Raw genomic sequence first — 20,647 nt, forward strand, 5'->3', positions numbered from 1 at the left:
TGAATATAAATTAAGGGTTTATTAAAAAAAAAAAAAAAAAAGTTAAGTTTCTCATTGTCAGTGATTCAAGAAAACAAAGCCACAGGCCCTTGGTGGAGCTGAGACTATGACACATGTGTGCAGGCTCATCCTTAAAAGCCAGGCTCATGAGCGGGATGACAGACACTGATTAACAACCTCTAGCAGGTGGGTATTCTCCAGGGCAGCTGCCACTCGCTCCTTATCTGCAAGCTGTTTGTTCACTATGTAGGAAAAGGGGGTGGAAAAAACAGGGTTAGAGGAACTCTGGCCACGCCGCTAGCCTCAGCTGATTTATTGATTTCCACCAATAAATGTCTCTATCACCCTCCCAGGACTCTGAGCCTTGATTAGGCTAGTCTCATCACCTGTGCCCATACTAGCTTATTTGCTAGGAATACTTCTTACCTCCAGGGATTGCTCAGGTCTGCCTCAGGTATTTCCTGAAGCCTGACACGGTGTCCCTGTATACTTGGGGAATATAGGAGGGAAGGTCATGGAGAGCGGGAGACTTTAGTCAGGCCAGTGTTGGTCGAGGCTGTACCTGGCAATTTTACTCACTTATTCTCCTAGCCCTAATCTTGCCCTATCACTGCTGTAGCAACAGGGAAGCCTCACACAGTTTGGGGCCCTAATACAGCAAGTTCCCCACCAGCCCACACTAACCTGCGTGCTCCGAGGCATGGGTCCCGGGTGTAATGTGCACATCCATCTGTGAGACACACAACCTGGGCCTGAGCACTTATTCACTTTTTTTTTTTGACATCACCCTTCCCTTCCTCCCAAACACTCCTCTTGATTCTGGCCCTTCCATCCCACCCCAAGCCCACCTGCGGTCAATCCACTTCTAACCCAAGGACCTTGTCAGATGCTTTTGATTTAAAGGCCTGCCAGTGCCTCGATCAAGCCCATCGACAGCTCCCCGCTGCCCTTTCTGCCACACTCCTGTTTTCTGGAGTCATTCCAGTATTCTTGTCACACCAACTTGGGAGTTTCCTCGAAGTTCTAACTCTTCGAGTCAGGGTCCTTCCCGTCTCCATTCATGTCCCCTTTCTCAGTAGTTGTTCCCACCTTAGGCTCCAACTGACCTTGAAACGCTGGGGAAGGGATCGCAGAAGCTTGACTTTGATAGAAAGGCCAATGAGCGTGGCCATGCTGCAGTGTGGGATGGTGGGTGTGAAGGCCACCGCTACTGTGCTCTCGGGGTCACTAACCTGGGTTGATAGAGGAGATTATAAAGATCACACCGCCGCCCCTAGCCCCAAAGACCCTCTCTTTATGGATTTGGGCAAGCTGCCTAGCTTTTAGGGGCTCTAACATCCATAGTGGAAAAACAACCCCCCCGTCCCGAAGATCCTCTTGGGTGCTTGTGAACGGAGAACACCAGCCTCTGATGTACAATGGAACTTTTCGGACTACTTGAGCAGGAGCCCACACTCCGATAGTGTTGATGACTCACCTGAATCCGAACTTGCTCTACTACGTTCAGTTCCTCCAGTGTCAGTGGGTGCTCCGGGTCATTAATGGAGCGAATAAGATGTGCCAAGTGAAGGAAAAGGGACTCTCAAGTTTTGGCCCACTCAAAACCTCCGCAGCCATGCCTAACCGGGACACCCCTCCACCAGCGTGTTGCACGTCGCTTCTTTCCGGTACCCCAAGCTCCCACCGTCCCGCTAGCGCCCAGCAGCGGCGGATATCGAAGATCTCGCGGGCGTCGATGCTGTCGGGCACCTGCTCATCTTCCTCGCCCGCTGTCACCGGCCGCTCCCCCGAGCGCTCATAGATGAGGGGGTTGGCGTTCTCTAGGAGCCCGCCGCCCCCGCCGCCGCCGCCGCCTACCATCCCGGAACCGCGGTTCCCACCACCCCCTGGTGGTGTGTACTTCCGCTCCTACAGCACACTTCCTGGGAACGAGGAGAGGGCGTGGTGTGGCTACGGGGTCACGCAAGGGACATACCGCGCTCCCGGGATTCAGCAAGAAGCGGTGTATCTGTCCTGCTGTCTAATGCGAGTCGGGAAAATGCTGGTAGCTTTCGCCACGGCATCAGAAGAATCTTCCGAGGCTCGTGGGCGTGCGATCCTGTTGGGATCTGAAACGCAGAAAGCCTACACCGTTTGACGAGGGCACTAAAGGGCTCTTGAGATAGAACCCATACCATCTTAAGGAGGCTAGGCTGAAAGGGCTTTCGGATGCTCAAGCTCGTTTTCCGGCTAGCGCGGAACCGTAGGTCTAAGAATGACATGCTGGCTTCCCCCAGCAGGGATCGGCAGCGCTGGTTACATGCTTGTTAAGTAGATAAGCGATCATAAACTCGACTTCCATTGGAGAAGAAAGGCCTACAGGATAGGGGTGTCCTTAAAAAGCCTCATATTTACGTTTGAGTCGGGAAGGGCCGACATAGCCTCTCAGACCAGGAACTACAATAGATCAGATAGTGTATACTTGAAGGTGGAACCCATAAACTGAGTACTGAAAGAAAAATTCTTAGTTTTGGGTATGAAGGGCACTCTTCCCTTCAACTTCCTGTTTGTGCACATGCAGTTCCCCTCACCCAAATCAAATTCCTCTCTTCTCCGTCAGGGTCCTGAGTATATATCAGTTACGGCTCTCTGCACTCTTCTTCCCAGCCTAAATCCTACATTAGGAATGTCATGTCAGGGGCAGTTAACACAGTGACTCAAAGCTTAAGAAAAAGGTTCCCTGTGTTTTAAAGGGCTCTATTGTCCCCTTGGAGGAGGATATCCCCTGCTTGCTGGTCAGAAGAACAACCCGGCCAGTCACGCCCTGTGCCTAGCCACCCTGTGCCTAGCCTAACAGCTGCCCCCGGGGCCAAACGGCTCCTGGAGGAGGCCTTGATTTGCTGTTGCCTGTCTGTGAAACACAGCATGCCTAACGGCAGTGCAGACTCAAACCAAGATAATGTCGCTGTACACACTTTTTGGCTGCTTGAATGCTGTGGTATGTGGGCTCTTGATTCTCCTCTTCCCAGCGCAGGACGAAACTTTTGCAGGGGACAGGGACCTCAGGAAGAATTGCACCACCGTGTAGAGTCAGAGGCCCAGACTGAGGGCGAGGAGGCACCAATGGAAAGGAGCTGGCAGGGGGTATATGACTGTGGGAATAGTGTACCCTAACCCAATAAACTTCCAACTAGATGTCCATGGCCTCTTGAAGCATTAGGACTGTCAGACATTTCTGAGGACACCCAACACAGGATCCAGTCCAGCATAAGGAGCTCTAAGGGGTGCTGAACTTGAAGGTTAGAAACTTCTGGGTTGGGGAGGGTGGATGGGAGTTGGGACATTTTCATTCTCTATGAGTGGCTGGGATTGTGGTTGTGGTTGCTCCTGTTACTCACCATAGGATAATAATGATAATAATACCTTCCCTCTGGCATTTGGTTCTGAATGTGCCCTCCATCACTGGCCAATGAAAAGGGCTCCCAGCAGTGTTCTTTGCTCAGGGATATCCAGAAACTCCTAGACCCCACACCCACCACCTGCACTAGAAAGCCCCTGTGTTTTGTTCCCCTTGGATTCCACCTGAACCTGGGGCAAAAGCATGGCTTGGCTTCCAAGGTGAAGGGCATGTAACAGGCAGCCTGTAGGTCCTATTAGTAGCTGAGCCAGGATGGCACTATGACTACTCAATGTGTGTGCGTGTGTCTGTGTGTGTACAGCCCTTGATGTCTCTCACCCCAGGGCATCCTACTGTGGACCTTGGTGACCTCCCACTAGGTCACTTGAATCCAATCTGCCCTGAGGACTTACACTTACTTTACTCCATAGCTCCTTCCTACTAGACTTTCTCCTTTTTGGGCTGTCAGCCTGGCTGTGGGAGGCAGAAACATCAGCCTAATCCATTCCTGCTTCCTGTTAAGAAAAATCTTTTCTACTTTGACTCTTGAGCTCAGAATCACTTATAGCCATTAGAGGGCAGAGTTGAGTCCCATCCTCTTTGAGACACCCAGGCTTGGTTTCTCAGGAGCCATCAGGTTGGTCCAGTCTTATGTGAATGTCCAGGATTTACAGGGCTGAGCACTTATACTTGTTTTTCACAAATGGCCACAAACTTGCCCCCTTTCTGGAGCTGGGCTTTTTCTATAACACACACACACACACACACACACACACACACACACACACACACACGTCACTTCACAACATGGCACAGCTTCCTCCTATCATTACAAGAGGATTCTCACTTGAAAATGGAGCATTAATGAAGAAAGTCTCCGAACAGCATCATTTCAGCAAGATTGTCTGTTGCTGTAACAAGTGCCATGCGTCAGTTTTTCAGTGAGTTGCATGGACAGAGACACCACTTGGTAAGGCATCAGGAATAGACAGCATGTCGCTAGGGAAAGGGGAAAGCTCTGGGCTTAGATGTTGATTGCCTTCCTTGGTCCCTGTGGGTGGCTACTGCTCTGGACCTATCCACACCAAGAGGCATCAAATGTTTATTTGTATGGATCAGGTGGGAGAGGGAAGTGACAGATTCATCTGGCTGATTCCTTCCTCCCCAAACTGGAAACAGGCCAGATCTGCCAGCTCTACAGAACATAAAGAAGTAAATTCTGATGGAGGCGACAAACCCAGGAGCATGAGGAGGTCCTTGGAGGACATCTCTCTGCATTCTCAGGCTCTGATTGGGATTTCCCAAGGACTACATAGCATCCAGTAGGGTATTCAGTCTGATGAAAAGAAGAATGAGTAAACCCGTGGTTTACTAGTCCATCTTAACAAAATATCAGGACAGACAGTTTAGGTTATTGGAACAATTTTTGTGACTGCATTGCCTTCTCATCCCACAGACTCATGGCATGGGTGGGTTTTATGTTCTGGCCATGGATGCAGATCTCTCATAGTCCCTCTCACATCACTCTTGGCCTGGGTGATGTCATCTCCAGCTTGAGATTCTAGAGAATGGGAAATATGTACATGTGAGTCCCCCAGTCCTTTTTGTAGCTCAAGAGAGGCAAGATGATGGAAGACAGACTTGTTCCTTCAGCCCCAGCACATGTGGTTGGTTCATTGTTAACTCCTAAGACTGAATGGTGGCAGCAAGTCCAAAGGCCCCTTGGTGAGCCTGGTTAGATAAGCTTGGGCCTGGCAGTGGGTGAAAACAGTGTTTGCAGACAAGATATTTTCCTTGACAAGAGTGACCTAAAGGCAACAAGAAGGTGGCAACACACACAGTATGGCAGCAGCCGATAGAACAAACTCAACTTTGAGGTCATGTGTACACTCACAGGCCAGGACTCAGCCAGCCCCATTACGACCACTCACACAGGGTAGGGACATGTTCAGGGAAACCTCTTTCCCTTGAGCGGTACTGATGTGGGTGTCCACACCTTCCCGGTAATGCCCTTTGCCAAGCCACCTCCAGGACTGCTGTGGTTTTCACTCCTGAGTCCCCTAAACGTGGAGTGGTGTGAGAGATGGAACCTCCTACCCCTCAATGGAAGTTCTCAGGCCCCGGAACTTAAGGGTGCTCTGAGCCCTGGGCCACATTCTCATGCTCATTAAATTTTTGATTGTATTTTATTTGAGAAAAGGGCACATGGAACAGTGTGCAAGTGGAGGTCAGAGGACCTCTATATCCATGCATCCACTCTTCATCTGTCTGTTCAGCTAACATGTATGTTAGCTGGTACCAAGCCTGCCTGTGTTCTGTCTTGCTTCACACACTCAATAATTTCCCTCATGACAATGTATATGTACGAGCCCAATGGATGCTAATTTTTCTTCACACTCTAGTGTCCTGTCCCTTCCTCCCTTCCTTACCTCATCTTCTCTCTATCCGTTTCCTCTTCTTCTCCAAGTACCAGATATCTTTAATGAATCTGAAGCTTTGGAGGAGACAGAGGTGAGTGGGTATCACAGTCTTATGCACATCTCTTAGCAAGTCCCCAAGTTTTCTCAGTCTGTAAATGGCTTATAAAAAAAAAACCCAAGTAGTAACAGCTTTGGTCTCCTAGTAAGTCTAATCTGCCATGACAAAATCACTGAAAGGTGTAGGCTGAATACTGTGATAGATATGTATGTCCCAACTACTAGGGAGACTGAGCCTGGAGGATTTCATGAGCTCAGGAATTCAGAGATAACCTGTTTCATTACATATACGGACACTATCTAGCTGTCTGTCTATCAAAGTAAACATATAAGAATGTTACATATACATATGTGTATGTGTCATGAGCTGTGTGGTTAGAAACCAAGATATAGATGCCAGCAGATTTGCTCTGTGGTGTGGGTTAACTATCTGGTTTAAAGATTTCCCCTTTTGGAGTTAGTAAGACAGAGAGGACAGGAGCTCCACAAGGAGAGCAACAGAACCAAAATATCAGGGCACAGGGGCCTTTTCTGAGACTGATACTCCAACCAAGGACCATTCATGGATATAACCTAGAACCCCTGCTCAGAACCCCATGGCAGCTCAGTATCCAAGTGGGTACCCTAGTAAGGGGAACAGGGACTGTCTCTGACATGAACTTAGTGGTTGGCTCTTTGACCACTCCTGCCCTGAGGGAGGAGCAGCCTTGACAGCCTGGCCACAGAGGAGGACATTGCAGCCAGTCCTAATGAGAACTGATAAGCTAGGGTCAGATGGAAGGGGAGGAGGACCTCACCTATTAGTAGACTTGGAGAGGGGCAGGGAGGAGATGAGGGAGGGAGGGTGGGATTGGAAGGGAATGAGGGATGGGGCTACAGCTGGGATACAAAGAGAATAAAGTATAATTAATCTAACAAAATAAAAATTTAATTAAAAAATCATGAGAGAAAAGATTTCCCCTTTTGTCCTGGGTAGGAGAGATACGCAGTAGTGCTCATTATGCAGATACCACTTGACAAGCCCAACATACAAATGGTCTTCAACATACAAATATAAACCTTCAAAACATAGTACTTAAAAGTCTCTATTTCAGCCAGCAACTGAAATGTCTCCAATAGCTTATGTAGATTAAAGGTCACTTATGATGGACACTGTAAATGTCCATCTACCCATCCATCTATCCCTGTCCGAAAGTAGTGGCAAAAAACAAAAACAAACAAACAACAACAACAAAAAAAATAAAACCCCAAAACAAAACAAAACCGATAACCAGTCCATTATCCCTTCTAGCCTGAGACAGTGTGTGTGTGTGTGGCCAGAAGAACCATTTTGATTTCTTGTTGCCCACTGATGTTTCTGTTCTTATTCTAGAGGTCTGTAGACACTGCGAGGCCCATACTTGTGTGATCATATTACACTGTGAAGATGTTTGACTGTGTGTGTCTGAAGGGAACTTGGGGTGTCAGAAGGCCCAGACATACCCATCACGAGGGATTGCTCTTCCCTGTCTCCCTGAGCATCTATCCATGTATTGAGGCTTCTTCAGTCTTTTATAATTCCCAGGACACTCCTGACTCCAGTGACAGCCCTTTTCTTTTCCTTGGTTCTCCATGTCAGTAATTTCCATTCTTGCCTTATTGTCATCTCTAAGTTTTTTTATTTGTCCTCTAAACAGAACAGAAATCCTCTTTGTTGCCTTTCTATAAAGGTGCCAATGGTGTTGTCTGCATGTATTTTCCTAAAACATCTCCGTCATCAGGTAGATAGACTCTTCTTATTGACCAGAGATGGTGGTAGCTTCTTGCCTCTGAGAAACTGTCCTTCTGGAGTTCCAATCTTTTCAGGTTCTCCAAGTCCTTCTTTTTTTATCCACCGCATTGAAGAACAACTATAAGACACCATGAAATGCGGACTCTTGCATTGCTCACCTTGGACACTAGAGGGCAGACAAAGATAAAGTTCCGCATGGGCTTAGGCCCTAGCCAGCCTCTGAGCACAGGAAGCTGACCGAGTTGCTGGTTGCAAGCACGTTTCAGCAGACAAACAGGCCGCTTCATCAAGAGTGTTAGCAGGCACTTTTTAGGTGTCAGTAATTGTCTTATTTTTGTAGATGTTTGTCATCAAATGATATGTATGCGCTCAAGTTCACCCATGTACCTCCATAGCTTAGTAAATTGGAATAAAAATATGAGTCACGTAACCACACCTACTTCAAGTATGAGAATATTTATTTTCCAACTTAAAAAAATGAAGTTCGGAAGTGGAGATCATCCAGAAACATCAGAGCCTGTCTACCCTGTCACAGAAAAGAGTCATGTGTGAAAGGTTCTGTCAAAGAGCATAATGTCTTTTGGGATTCAAATGGCATTTTCCTTTGATTGTGAGTGAACATGCCACCTCGTTACCCACTTACCCGTTGGTCCACATCTGAGTGGCTTCTGGTTTGGGCCATTTTAATCAAGCTGTCATGTACATTTTCAAACAAGACTTGGAGTTGGGCATGGTGGCACACACCTTTAATCCCAGCACCCAGGAGACAGAGGCAGGTGGATCTGTGAGTTTGGGCCAGCTCTGTCTACATAGTGAATTTTTAGACAACCAGGGCTATGTTAGAGAGACCCTGTCTCAAAATAAAACAAAACAAAATAAAACACAAAGTAGACCCATGTGTGATCACATCACTTGTTTATTCAGGCTAAAATCCTGAGAGTGGAATTGTTGAGTCATAAAACAAATGTGTTTGACTTTCAGAGAAAACTCGAAATTGCCTTCCCCATCACCATGTAATCATTTTACTTCCCCTCTAGCCATGTATAATTGTGTCAGTTGCTCCATGTTTTTGCCAACACTCCTGGTTATAGAGCCTAAATGTGATTATATTGAATGGGTGTGGAGTGGTGTCTCATTTCAGATGCTACTCTGAGCTACACAAATACAGGAACATGTACACACATACCACACACTCACAACGCACACAGCCACGCACATACACACTCATACACATACTCACAGCACACACACACATACTATACACACACACACACGAACTGACACACCCATATATTCACATACACTCACAATTTCCTTGTATACACAAAAGCACTAGCAGGACTCTGTGTTCCACATTTTCTGTGGTCTTCGCCATCATCAGAGCAGAGCCTCTGAACAGCTGTGCAGCAAGTAGCAGAGTGCCTGGGGACCCTCCTCCAGCTTGGTGCAGCAGCCCAGGGTTAGGAAGACTACCATGCTGTCCAGTTAACTAAGGAAACTGGTTCTATGACTCTGAGCTTGGAGATGCCAAGGAGCTCTCAGCCTCCATGACTCAGCTGTTCCTTCAGCCAGGGAACTGAGGAGAGAGAGTGAGAGAGCGTTTGCCTACACTGGAGCTGGGACCACAGAGTGTGCAGGAGGGGAGGGAGCTATATCATACCAGGGGAAATGATCAGAAAGTTGCCATGGAACAAGCCTTTCTGTGTTCTTTGGATTCCTTAGGCCCCTAGGTGCTGGAGAAACAGAGCCAAGGCCAGTTCCCAGGTGGCACTAAGGGCTGTCTGAGGTTGAGCCTCATGACGCTATCTTCAGGGAATCAGGATGGGCTAGGTGAGAGCCCCCGATTCTGTACTCTCAGATGTAGCCTGCCAAGGTGCTGCCTGTTTCTGAAACTCCTGCTCATGAGCCTGCTCCGAGAGCCCAACCTGTCCTCAGTTTTAGAGCCAGCAGGCCCCAGTACACGTAGGTAAGTAACTGTGAACTGGATCTCTAGAAGCTGGTCACCAGGGTAGCTACAGTATAGAGGCAAAGTGAATATGCCATAGTGGCAGAGTTGCAGTGTTTCAGTGAACAGTCAGGGCATAGCAGGGATGGGTACACACATACCCTAAGACCATTGTAGGGGATGATGGACCCTGAGCATGGCCTCAGGAAGTAAGCCCTGAAAGCAGGAGGGTGTTTTCAGGTGGGCATGCTCATGCAGTTCCTGTTTACCCGTTTACCCGGATCACATTTCTTCCAGTTCTGCCCTCCAGCTGTGTCATTCTGACTCAGCAAATCTCTCTGGCTTCTCCAATGATAACTTTCTGCCCCTACCTCTTAGTGCCAGTACCTTCATTAGACCTGTGACTGCAATGACTCTGAAAATGGGGACTCCAAAGAGAGGGCTTCAGAATCCCTGCTGTGCCTTCCAAGGGGACTAAAGGCAGAGCAGGCATGGGAAGCAGCTTTGCCTCACTTGTTGCTGCTCACTGGTTCTCAGCAAATAGCAGTCCTTGGCCTGTCTTACCTTTGCTCCCACTGTGCCTACTCTCCTTTGATTTCAAGTTCCTGCCGGGGCAAGGTTCATATATTCTGCCTTGTGTCAAAACTCCAGGTCAGTCCCACAGCAGCACAGACTCAGGGCTGGAAAGCAAACATGCTAACGGACAGACTTCTTGTACAGCTGAATACTGTGATCTGTGGGCTTCTGCTTCTCCTCTTCTTTGTGCATGGTGAGACCACTAAGGGAAGAATGGGGGACCCAAGTCTAAGCTGCCAACACTTGATGAATTGCTGCTACCCAAGACTGCAGGAGAGAAAGTACCAGGGAGGAAGGAGCTGGTAGTGATGGCAGATTGGGAAATGTGCATCTCCAGTGCTTGGCTTGTTATGGCAGGTTCACGGGACCCTCAGAGACCACCAGGAGAAGACTCGATGCAATTGCAAGAGAGCTTTATTACGAGAGCGATCGAACTCGGGACCCAAGTCTCACTGGTGCAGCAGTAGAGAAGTGGGACCCTGAGCTCTCAGTGAACAGGATTTTTAAAGGGAAAGTCTGTGAGCTGGGGGTTTCCATGGCAGCAAGCAGGGGGGCACAAGCCTTGGCGTTACAGAATTGGGTGAGGTTTAGCAGGGCGGAGTGACCTTTTCTGAGGCACACAATCACAATGGCTAAGGCATACGATCACAATGGCTATTTTTCTCAACCATATCTGAAACATTGGGGAGAATTTTCCCACCCGATTCTCAACCGATTCCCATTGATTATTGCCAGGGAGTTTGTCTCTATTTTCTATGAAGCATTTATTCTGTTATATTTCCTGGAGGCTATTGCTAGGAGAGTTAACTTTGTTTTCTGCCAGGTGTACATTCTGTGATATTTCCTGGTACCTGAATTCAGTGCCCAGTCAAAATCTTTATTTCAAAATGGAGTTATATTCTGGCTAACTTAAACTCTTCATGCTAAAGCCCACAGACTAGCTAGCCCCTTTACCATAACAAGGGGTCAGTGATGCCAGAGGACCCCCAATACCGAGGAGCCATCCCAGTGTGAGGGACTCTCAGTCGTGTTGGATCTAAAGGTTAGGAAAACAGAGGGGACATTTCCGCTCTGTGTGGCTGACACCACAGCTGCTATTGACTTGGGTAATAGCTGCTAAAGGGTACTGATGTGGTACTGCCATAGTACTCTTCAAAAGGACCCTGCATAAGGTACTGGCTGCCACTAAGGCACGCAGAAGTTCCCAGCCCTACAGCCTGCCCCTGAACTGAGGAACTCTTCCCCACAAACCTCACATGGGCCTTGGTTTTCAGGGCAAACAGCTTGTGCTTTGGGTGTGTCAACGATTTTCAGGTCCTTATCAGAGCTGAGTGAGGAAGGCATTGTGATCAGGGTGTGTGTGTGTGTGTGTGTGTGTGTGTGTGTGTGTGTGTGTGTCTGTGTGCGCAGCCCCATACCCCAAATCCTCCTAGTGTGATCTCTGGTGGCCTCCAGCCACTGGCCTCACTCTTGGTCTTTTGCATGCTGTTTCTAAGGTCACCAGTGCCTTCTAGGCATGGAGATCTGATGGATTCACTCATGGTTCTGCACTCTCAGGCACACAGGATCAGAGCTGCTTACGGAACACACAACAGCTAAAGCATGAGCCCATCATCTATCCCACTAAATGTCAGGAGCTGGACAGCTTAGGTTTAATGGGACCACTGGGTGACTGTATCATCTCTTCATCCCATAATACAGAGCATCATTGGAGCTTGATGCTCTGGTGTCAGCCACACATCTTGCAAAGGCTCCTCTCAGGTCATTCCTAGCATCAGCGATGCTTTCCTCTGGTAATTTATGGTGCTCTCCAGTTTGAGATCCTGGAGGATGAGACAGTTTTCAGTGTGACTCCCTTAGACCCCATACTGGCTCACATGGGGTTGGTGGAAAGGAGACTGTGACATTGGTGGCCATAGGTGCTGGAAGCTTATAGGGCTGAATGGTGGCCCCCAATCCCATGGTTCCTAAGTGAATCTGGTCAATGGACTAGACCTGGAAGTGCCTCAGTGAAGACAGCATGACAGGTGGGAAATGTGAAAAACCTGTGTTTTCATTCCAGGGTCATTTGATGAGGCTGAGTAGAAGGTGGAAAAGATGGAGGGACAAAAATGGCTGCTTGAGCTGACTAACCCAGATGTCACCTCTTCATTTACAGGCCAGGACCCGTCCAGACCTATCAGGAACACATACTCTGGACAGGTGCAGGGTAGCCTTGTCCACTTGGAGGGCATCAACGTGGGAGTCCACACCTTCCTGGGAATTCCCTTTGCCAAGCCACCTGTAGGACCTCTGCGGTTTGCACCACCCGAGCCTCCTGAACCATGGAGTGGTGTGAGGGATGGGACGTCTCATCCAGCCATGTAAGCTCTGAGACCCAGAGGACTTCAGGCCCTGGAGTGGTCTAGTGTTCTGAGCTCTGGCCCAGGCTGCAGTGACTCCCACTTCTCACCCCCACATCCTGTTTCCCTTCTTCGTGGAGTAGGGGTATCACCACATACATTTTCCAGAGGGCCTGCTGAGATTCAGAATAGAAAAACCTGTGCCAGTCTCTGGGTTCGGTGCTTGGTACCTCTAGCAAGCTAGCTTTGATTACTGCAGATAGAAGCTGAGGTACATACAGTTGTCATGAGATCCAGGTTATGTCATTGTCTCTGCCACCAGGGGAAGTGTCTCTGGGAGATTAAACTCCATCACTCAAACTGAAGAGCCCCTGAGTTTAATAGCAGAGACTGAAGACATCTAAATAGTGAAGCAGTGGTACCCAAAGGACTGAACTCTCCACTGTTAATGTCCCAAGCCACACGACCAGATGTCATATGTCAAGGAACAAGTATATGTGCTGACAATTAGGAGGCCTGTTGGAAAGATGAGGAACCCTGAACATTCTGACTTTACGAGAAGGAGGTCCTACTGTCTGGTGGGAAACTAACTTATCCTCATCTATGCAACATCTCTATAGAGGCAGCTTCCCTGTTTCAAGCCTTAATAGGGACAGGAGAAATGGTAAAAATGTCCAAACTCATGGTTAAAGGCTGCCATGGAGACTCCTAGGGCCTTCAACTTCTGACCTCCCAATAAGTGGGATATAAGAGCTTCCAAACCTCTGCTTGGAGGTCTGGCTCCACCCATCACAGCTTCCCCAGAAGCTGTGGCCTTTATCTGTCTAAGAGGGAATTTATGTCTGTATGTATGTATGCATATATTTCTTTGTTTATTATTTTCGGTATATAGGTGTTTTGCCTGCGTGTATGTCTGTGCTAAATGTGCATAAAGTGCTCCTTAGATCCCCTGAGAATAGAGTTACAGAGGGTTCTGAGCTGTTAAGTGGTTGTGGGGGATCTAACTTGGGTCCTGTGGAGGAGCAGCCCCACTGAGCCATCTCTCCAGCCCCAAGATGGACTTTAGAAAAGATCTCATATTCCCAGTGCATCATGATGAGCAGGTGGTTTTCTAGAAGCAGGTCTACTCGGTTTCTGGCTTTGACTTCTGCTCAGTCCTTGGAATAGTTAATTGTTTATCATTGTCAACAGGTGTCCACAGAATGATACTGTAATGGGAGAATTAGCTGAGACCCTGTTCAAAAGCTCCCCGCCTCTTCTTTCTATGTCTGAAGACTGCCTCTACCTCAGCATCTACTCACCTGCTCATGCCTCTGAGGGCTCCAACCTGCCTGTGAGTGTCAGGTCATGGCCAACTTGGGCTGGATGGACATTTCCTCTAAGAAATCTAGATGGGTTAAGATCAGTATGGGCTTTGCTTCAAAATAGGCCCTGATGTTATGTTCAAAGAATGCCTTCTTGTCTGCTGTAGGTAGCTAACTCATGGCCATGGGGACAGAAACCTCGGGAGGTGCTGAGAGGCCAGTCTGTAACCTAATGAGTTCAGGACTTGCGTCCAGAAACCCCACTCAAAATTCCTACAGAGGAGCTTTGGAGTCTTCCAAGTCCTAAAAATGCAGTCATTTGTTTGGCCAATAGGAATAGAGGGCACTTACTCCATTTTCATGTGGTACTATGAAGGACATATGTCTTATCTTTTCACCTCAGAGGGGCTCCCAGAGTATTGGAAACAGGCTTTGGTACATGAAGCAGAATAATAAGGATTGAGAAACTTTTCTTCCTGGTGGAACTCGGATTTTCATTAGACCATGACAGCTTGTATCTGCCTATGTGGGAAGCTTCAGAGCCAAAGCAATGAACATTCTAGAGGACAGCCCAGGTGATACTTGGGCTGTGTAAGAGAAATGTCCTGATCGATTATTTTATTTTACCAGGTGATGGTATGGATCCATGGTGGTGGACTGATTATTGGTATGGCTTCCTTGTATGATGGATCGAAGTTGGCAGCCCTTGAGGATGTGGTGGTGGTTACTATCCAGTATCGTCTGGGTGTCCTGGGTTACTTCAGGTGAGCCCAAGGCTGGGCAGAGAATTGGTGGCTGAGTAGAGATGGGACAGTCCTGTGATTTCTGTCCCTGCCATTTCTCAGCACTGGAGACCAGCATGCCAGAGGCAACTGGGGTTACCTGGATCAAGTGGCTGCCCTACGCTGGGTCCAGCAGAATATCGCTCATTTTGGAGGCAACCCTGACCGGGTCACCATTTTTGGCGAGTCAGCAGGTGGCATAAGTGTGTCTTCACATGTTGTGTCCCCCATGTCCCAAGGACTATTCCATGGAGCCATCATGGAGAGTGGGGTGGCCACATTTCCTGGCTTCATCTCTCACTCTGCTGAGGTCATGAACACAGTGAGTGCCCTCAATTCTTCCAACCCTAACACCCTACCCCAGCCCTGACTCTCAGAGCTTTTGCTTCCTTCTGCTCTGGGAAGACAATAGAAATCATGGTGGCATCTCAACACCCCTTCCCTCTGAAGGTTTCAAGGGTCAGGATCCATACTCCTCCACCTCGCATAAACTGAGTATTTTCTCTGTTTAAAAAAAATAAAAATAAAAAGAAGAAGAAGAAGAAGAAGAAAGCTGTGCCCAGTAGCTCCCATTGTGTTCAGAACCATAGGAGCAAGCCCTCCCCTCTATCTCATCTCACCGGGGAAGCAGAGCAATTGTATTCCTGATGCATCCCATACTGTTTACCCCATGTGATTTAGGGGGTCTCCAGGCTAGCTAGGAGGATTAGAAAAACTTCCCTCCCTGCCTGGAAGGATGAGCAGGCTCCCGCTTGTGCTCTATACAGGTGGTGGCCAACCTGTCAGGATGTGAGCAGATGGACTCAAAGGCCCTAGTGGGCTGCCTGAGAGGCAAGAGTCAAGAGGAGATTCTGGCTATCACCAAGGTTTGATTGCATGGCATTTGTGTCTAGGAAAGGGGTTCAGTAGGGAGTGGAACAGAAAGTCCTTACCATTCAGAGACAATTATCTCATATACAAGACTTGATGCCTTGTAGCTATCCATGTGAAATGGATACAAGTTCAGCAAAAACAGAGATATGTATGGCATCATGAGATGAATTAACAAAGAGCAAAATTAACTTATTTGCCATCAGAAAATGTCTGGGACGTGAATTTGATCCCTCACCTTGAATGCCCTTTCAGGTTTTTATGTTTATGCCTGGTGTGGTGGATGGGGAGTTCTTACCTAGGCATCCTGAGGAGCTGTTGGCCTCTGCTGATCTTCGACCTGTCCCTAGCATCATTGGTTTCAACAATGATGAGTATAGCTGGGACATCCCAAAGGTGAGTCCCAGACACAACTTCTATATTACCTGAGGAGGGCACAGTGTGGGAGAGGGTGCTCAGAGCTCCACAGCCCCAGTTATAGCCTATTTCCAACTTAAACCTTTCCATCCACCTCTCAGTACTTGAACAACATTGATACTGGGGGAAAAATGGACAGAGAGACCATACAGGCTGCTCTACAGAGAACACAAACACAAATGGTAAGACTCTTAAGGTTGTGGGCCAACGAATAGGGAGTTATTTGCCATTTCCAGGAGCCACTTGAGCAAAGACTGGGGTATGTTTCTGTTTCATAATAGGGTTACCCTAAGGCTTGTCCTTTGTCCCTTTACCTTCTCCCATCTCAGACCACCCTCTCTTCACCTGAGGATACTACTTCCTAGTGCTAAAGTTTTCCTAACGCAGCTTTTCTGGATCCCTCTGAACTAGATGCTGCCTCCTGCCATTGCTGACTTACTGGTAGAGGAGTACTTGGGAGATACTGAAGATCCTGAGACTGTCCGAGTACAGTTCCAGGAGATGATGAAGGACTTCATGTTTGTGATCCCTGCCTTGAAAGTAGCACGTGCTCAGAGTGAATATGTCTACAAAGATGCCTCTGGGTTGGGACTCTAGCTAGTGGTAGAACACTTGCTTCATATGCATGATGTCATGCGTTTAATCTCTAGTACTTACAAAAAAGAAAAAAAAAAGAGGTACTATTCCAAGGAGATGTCTCAAAGCTGTGGGTCTAAGGACAACCCTCTGATATACAAGCCCCATCTATGTCTTTATGTCTTCTCTCGTGCCAGGCATCTGAGGGCTCTTAACTCAGTAAATGGGGTTACACTCAAGCTTGTGTAGTGTGACAGTGTGACACCTTTTCCAGGCACAGATGAGGAAAATGAGGTAACGATGTTCTAGAACTTCCCCAAACTACTCAGGTAGGTGGGAAAGCCAGGGTCATGATTTAACCAAGGCCTTTTCCAAGGCTCATGCTTCAGCCTTACACTCCCTCAAATCCTCAGCCATGCAATTCCAGACAACTTTAGGCCAACATATTTTACACAAAAGATAAGGCAGGACCAGGTCCAAGTAAGAAACTACTATTTCACTCTGTGTTCCCATCCCCAGGTTCCCATGCCTCCGTCTACCTCTATGAGTTCCAGCATCCGCCCAACCTCCTCAAAGATGTCAGGCCACCCCATGTGAAGGCTGACCATGGTGATGAGATTTTCTTTGTCTTTGGATCCTCTTTCTGGGGCAGCAAATGTGAGTCTTCTTCTTTTTTCTTCCATGAGCAGGATGGGGGCCCAGATGAGTGCTTGAGGGTTGTCTGAGTTCACTGTGCAACTGAGGAAACTGAAGCTCTTGGAGAGCTTCTCACAGCCATCTCACCACTCAAAATGATGTACTAGGATTAGAATCTGAATATTTTCCAGGGTAGACTGGGTTTTCTGTCCCTGTCCCCACCCTGATGGTAGGTGGTGTCAGGGTGTCAGAGAGGCCCAATTAAAGCCATGATGTTTCCTGCAAAACTGCCCCAGAGAAAAGAAAGGGCCTCTGGACTAAGAATAAGCCGGGGATGGGGTGCATTCAAGTAGAGGCCGGGGCAAGTAAATGAAGGGTGGAAATGGAAGATACTGGATCAGCAGCTGCGGAACCTGTGTGCTGGAGTTAGGGTATAGCTGCGATTGTCAATGTGGCAGCCACATGGGGTGGCTGGGTCCTGGACGACCTTTGTCTTCCTCATGGCTACAGTTGAATTCACTGAGGAGGAGGAGCTGCTGAGCAGAAGGATAATGAAGTACTGGGCCAACTTTGCACGTCACGGGTAAGAAGACATCTTCCCAGAATCCCCCAGGGCCTCCTCCTGTTTGTGGTAGCCTCCTAAGCACCTATAGATCCTTTATCCCAAGATAGGTTAAGGCTCAGGGGCAGGTTCCACTCAGACAGTGGTCCCATTTGAGTGTCAGTCAGTAGTCATCTTGCAGTGGTATGGGGTGTGTGTGGCCAAACTGCTCTAGTTTTGTGTATATGAGCCCACTACAAAGAGAAAAGAGAAATCAACCCAGATGGCCTTCCTCATTATGGAGTGACACGAGGGAGTTTTTAATGTGCCTCTGGCATGAGACCATCCTTCTGCGTCCTTACACTTCTGGCCTGTTTCAACCACCATATTAACCCAAACTCGGGGATCAGGTCTGGAGGCAGTATAACTTATAGTGATCCTCACCCCACCCTTCTGTGAGGGTGTGTCCACAGGAACCCCAACAGTGTGGACTTGCCCCACTGGCCTGTGTTCAACCAGGATGAACAGTACCTGCAGCTGGACATCCAGTCTGCTGTGGGCAATGCTCTGAAGGCCAACAGGATGCAGTTCTGGATGAAGACACTGCCCCTGAAGATCCAGGAGCTGAAGGATGTTGAGAACAAGCACACGGAGCTGTAGCTTGTTATAGCCAATAGTGGAGTGTCCTGCATGGAACTGGAGTCAAGTTAAGGTGACCCCACACTCAGAAAAGAAGGATGACCCCATATTTCATGTATCCATGCATCCCTCTTCATGTATTTATCCCACTAACACTCATGCATGTCACTTATGCCATGGGTATGAGTCTGGGTCCTGTGTTGTTTCACATATGTAATAAATTCCTTCATGACTGTGTTTGTATGAGCCCCAGTGGATACCAACCAACCTTCCTCTGTACCCTAGTGGGATTGCATCTTTGCCTTCCTTCATTGCCTCATCTTCTCCCAATCCTCCTTTTACTCTTTCCCAAATCCTAAATCTGGATCAGGAGCTCTGGACAATATTGACCGCACCAGAAGTGAGTGGGTATTAAAACGCCATGTCCATCTCGCAGTGGTCCCCAATCCATTCTCTATGAGTCGCTTATAGCCCGAATAGTAACATCTCTGGTGTCTTAGTACATTCAATATGCCACGAGAAGAAAACCATCACTGTAAGTTGAGCACTGCAGCCGATGTGAGACTGAGGTGCAGGGCCCAATGAGCTCAGAAATGCAAGGGTGACTTGTTCTAAATATGGACAGCATATATGAATATATAATAACTGCCCAGATGAGAATGTATGCCATTATGTATTTAAGGATGCTTCCCAAGGGGTATAGCTTATAAACAACAAAAAATTGTTCCCAGTGTTAGTGATCATGAAGTTAGTTCAGTGTTAAGATGCCAGCAAATTTGCTGTGTGATGAGGCAAATCTGGCTTGAAGATTGTCCTATGTATTTTCCTTGGGTAAAATAGATAATGCTCCTAATGGCCTGGCCACTGCCTAATGAATCCAAATCTTAGTATCATGATGTAGGACATACAAATATGTAATATACAAATATGAGTCTTAAAACTTTCAGAATGATCCCCATATCAGTCGACAAGATTACCAACAACCAACAAGTTTGATATTTATTGTCTCCATAGATTGCTACCAATGACTGATGTTGTAAAAATCCACTCATTTATCTATTTCTGTCCTCAAATTGTGAATGGCACTTTTTTTTTTTTTTTAAAGTGAGGAGCCTGTCTGGTCACGTCCTTTTGTGCTTTTAGCCTGAGACAGTGTGGTGGTGGTGGTGGTGGTGTGACAAGAACCATTTTAGTTCCTTGCTGTCTGCTGACATCAACGTTTGTGTTTTTTCCAAGGGCTGTTACAGACTTGGTGAGACGTCACTTGCATGGTCACAACACATATCTGTGGCGATATTTGACTGTGGGTTGTGTAGATAAGGCATTAGAAGGCCTGGGCATGTTCAGCAGAAGAAATTGTCTCCCTGAGGGCCTGTATTGAGGGCCTCTTTGTCTTTTACAGTTCCCTGCTTTTTCTAGAACCCACATTCTGCTTGGTTCTCTAGCTCATTAATTTACTTTCTTAGCTGTATACTTTCCCTAGGGTTTTTTTTTTTTTGTGTGCTTCAATAGAACTATCTCTTCTGTATACCATTACAAAAATGGGCCAAATCTACCTCTGTATTCTCATAAAACATTTTCTCTCTCTCACCAAGCTCAATCTACCTCTGTATTCTCATAAAACATTTTCTCTCTCTCACCAAGCTGCTGATCCTTTGTGTCAGACTCCAAGACTGCCCTTACCTCTGAACAATTTATCTTTCATCTCTTCCAAGTTATCACAGTCCCTCTTGGTTTATCCACTGCATTGAAGATCACCCATAGGCTAGCATGGGAGTGATAATTCTTTGCATTAATTACTACCCATTGCAAAAAGTTCTCATAATTAGCTAAAGTGCTTAGAAGAAGTGACTTGATACTCAGGCATAGATGGGGTTATACTCAGGCATAGATGGGGTTTCTTATCAACTTCCTCCACCTAAGGCTCAGGGAACATTGAGGAAAGAGGGAATGGAAGGAATGCAAGATCTGGATGAAAGGGAGAGGTACTGTGAAAACCTGTCCTCTGGACGTGACATGGCTGTTGTACATCAGGACTCCCAACAGGCTGTGGTTGCTTGCACAAAACCTGCACAAGACCAAGCCAGTTAAAATCTTAGCATGAAGGGGTGAGGAGTTCCCAAGACCCCACTCCTTGCTAAGAAGCTATTGGAAGTTGATGCCTCCTGAGGGAGGGTCACTTTCCATTGGAGGCGTGAGCATTGATAGGTTGTTCACGCTCCAGTGGATGGTTCCACTCTCACTTGCAGAGGGACAACCTCCTGGGAGTACAGGAAGCCTGGCCCCTGATACTTTCACAAAAACCTGAAGCCGTTATTGAACTTCTGCTGCACCATGCCTCTGTGATGTTTTCATTTCTGCAGATGCAGAGGGAACTGCACAAAAGGATTTTTAG

General features: G+C 47.5%; 2 protein-coding genes across 2 annotated transcripts; one reads left to right on the plus strand and one right to left on the minus strand.

Moving 5' to 3' along the window:
• Positions 1–1,893, minus strand: Ciao2b (cytosolic iron-sulfur assembly component 2B). The gene is made up of 5 exons (XM_055621199.1): positions 1,714–1,893; positions 1,478–1,555; positions 1,107–1,232; positions 685–730; positions 1–242 (listed from the first exon to the last, which is right to left on the minus strand). Exons 1-5 carry the CDS (start codon positions 1,858–1,860, stop codon positions 145–147), a joined length of 495 nt encoding a protein of 164 aa, XP_055477174.1. The 5' UTR covers positions 1,861–1,893; the 3' UTR covers positions 1–144.
• Positions 1,894–10,193: 8,300 nt separating this feature from the next.
• On the plus strand, positions 10,194–18,489 carry LOC129687078 (acylcarnitine hydrolase-like). The gene is made up of 12 exons (XM_055621374.1): positions 10,194–10,338; positions 12,304–12,508; positions 13,679–13,820; positions 14,422–14,555; positions 14,637–14,895; positions 15,341–15,439; positions 15,699–15,839; positions 15,962–16,042; positions 16,272–16,416; positions 16,956–17,093; positions 17,583–17,655; positions 18,087–18,489. Exons 1-12 carry the CDS (start codon positions 10,263–10,265, stop codon positions 18,271–18,273), a joined length of 1,680 nt encoding a protein of 559 aa, XP_055477349.1. The 5' UTR covers positions 10,194–10,262; the 3' UTR covers positions 18,274–18,489.
• Positions 18,490–20,647: the final 2,158 nt, after the last annotated feature.

Source organism: Psammomys obesus, unplaced genomic scaffold, assembly GCF_907164565.1.
Source record: "Psammomys obesus unplaced genomic scaffold, mPsaObe1.curated_primary_1811, whole genome shotgun sequence".
In the NCBI taxonomy this organism is placed as follows: Eukaryota; Metazoa; Chordata; class Mammalia; order Rodentia; family Muridae; genus Psammomys; species Psammomys obesus.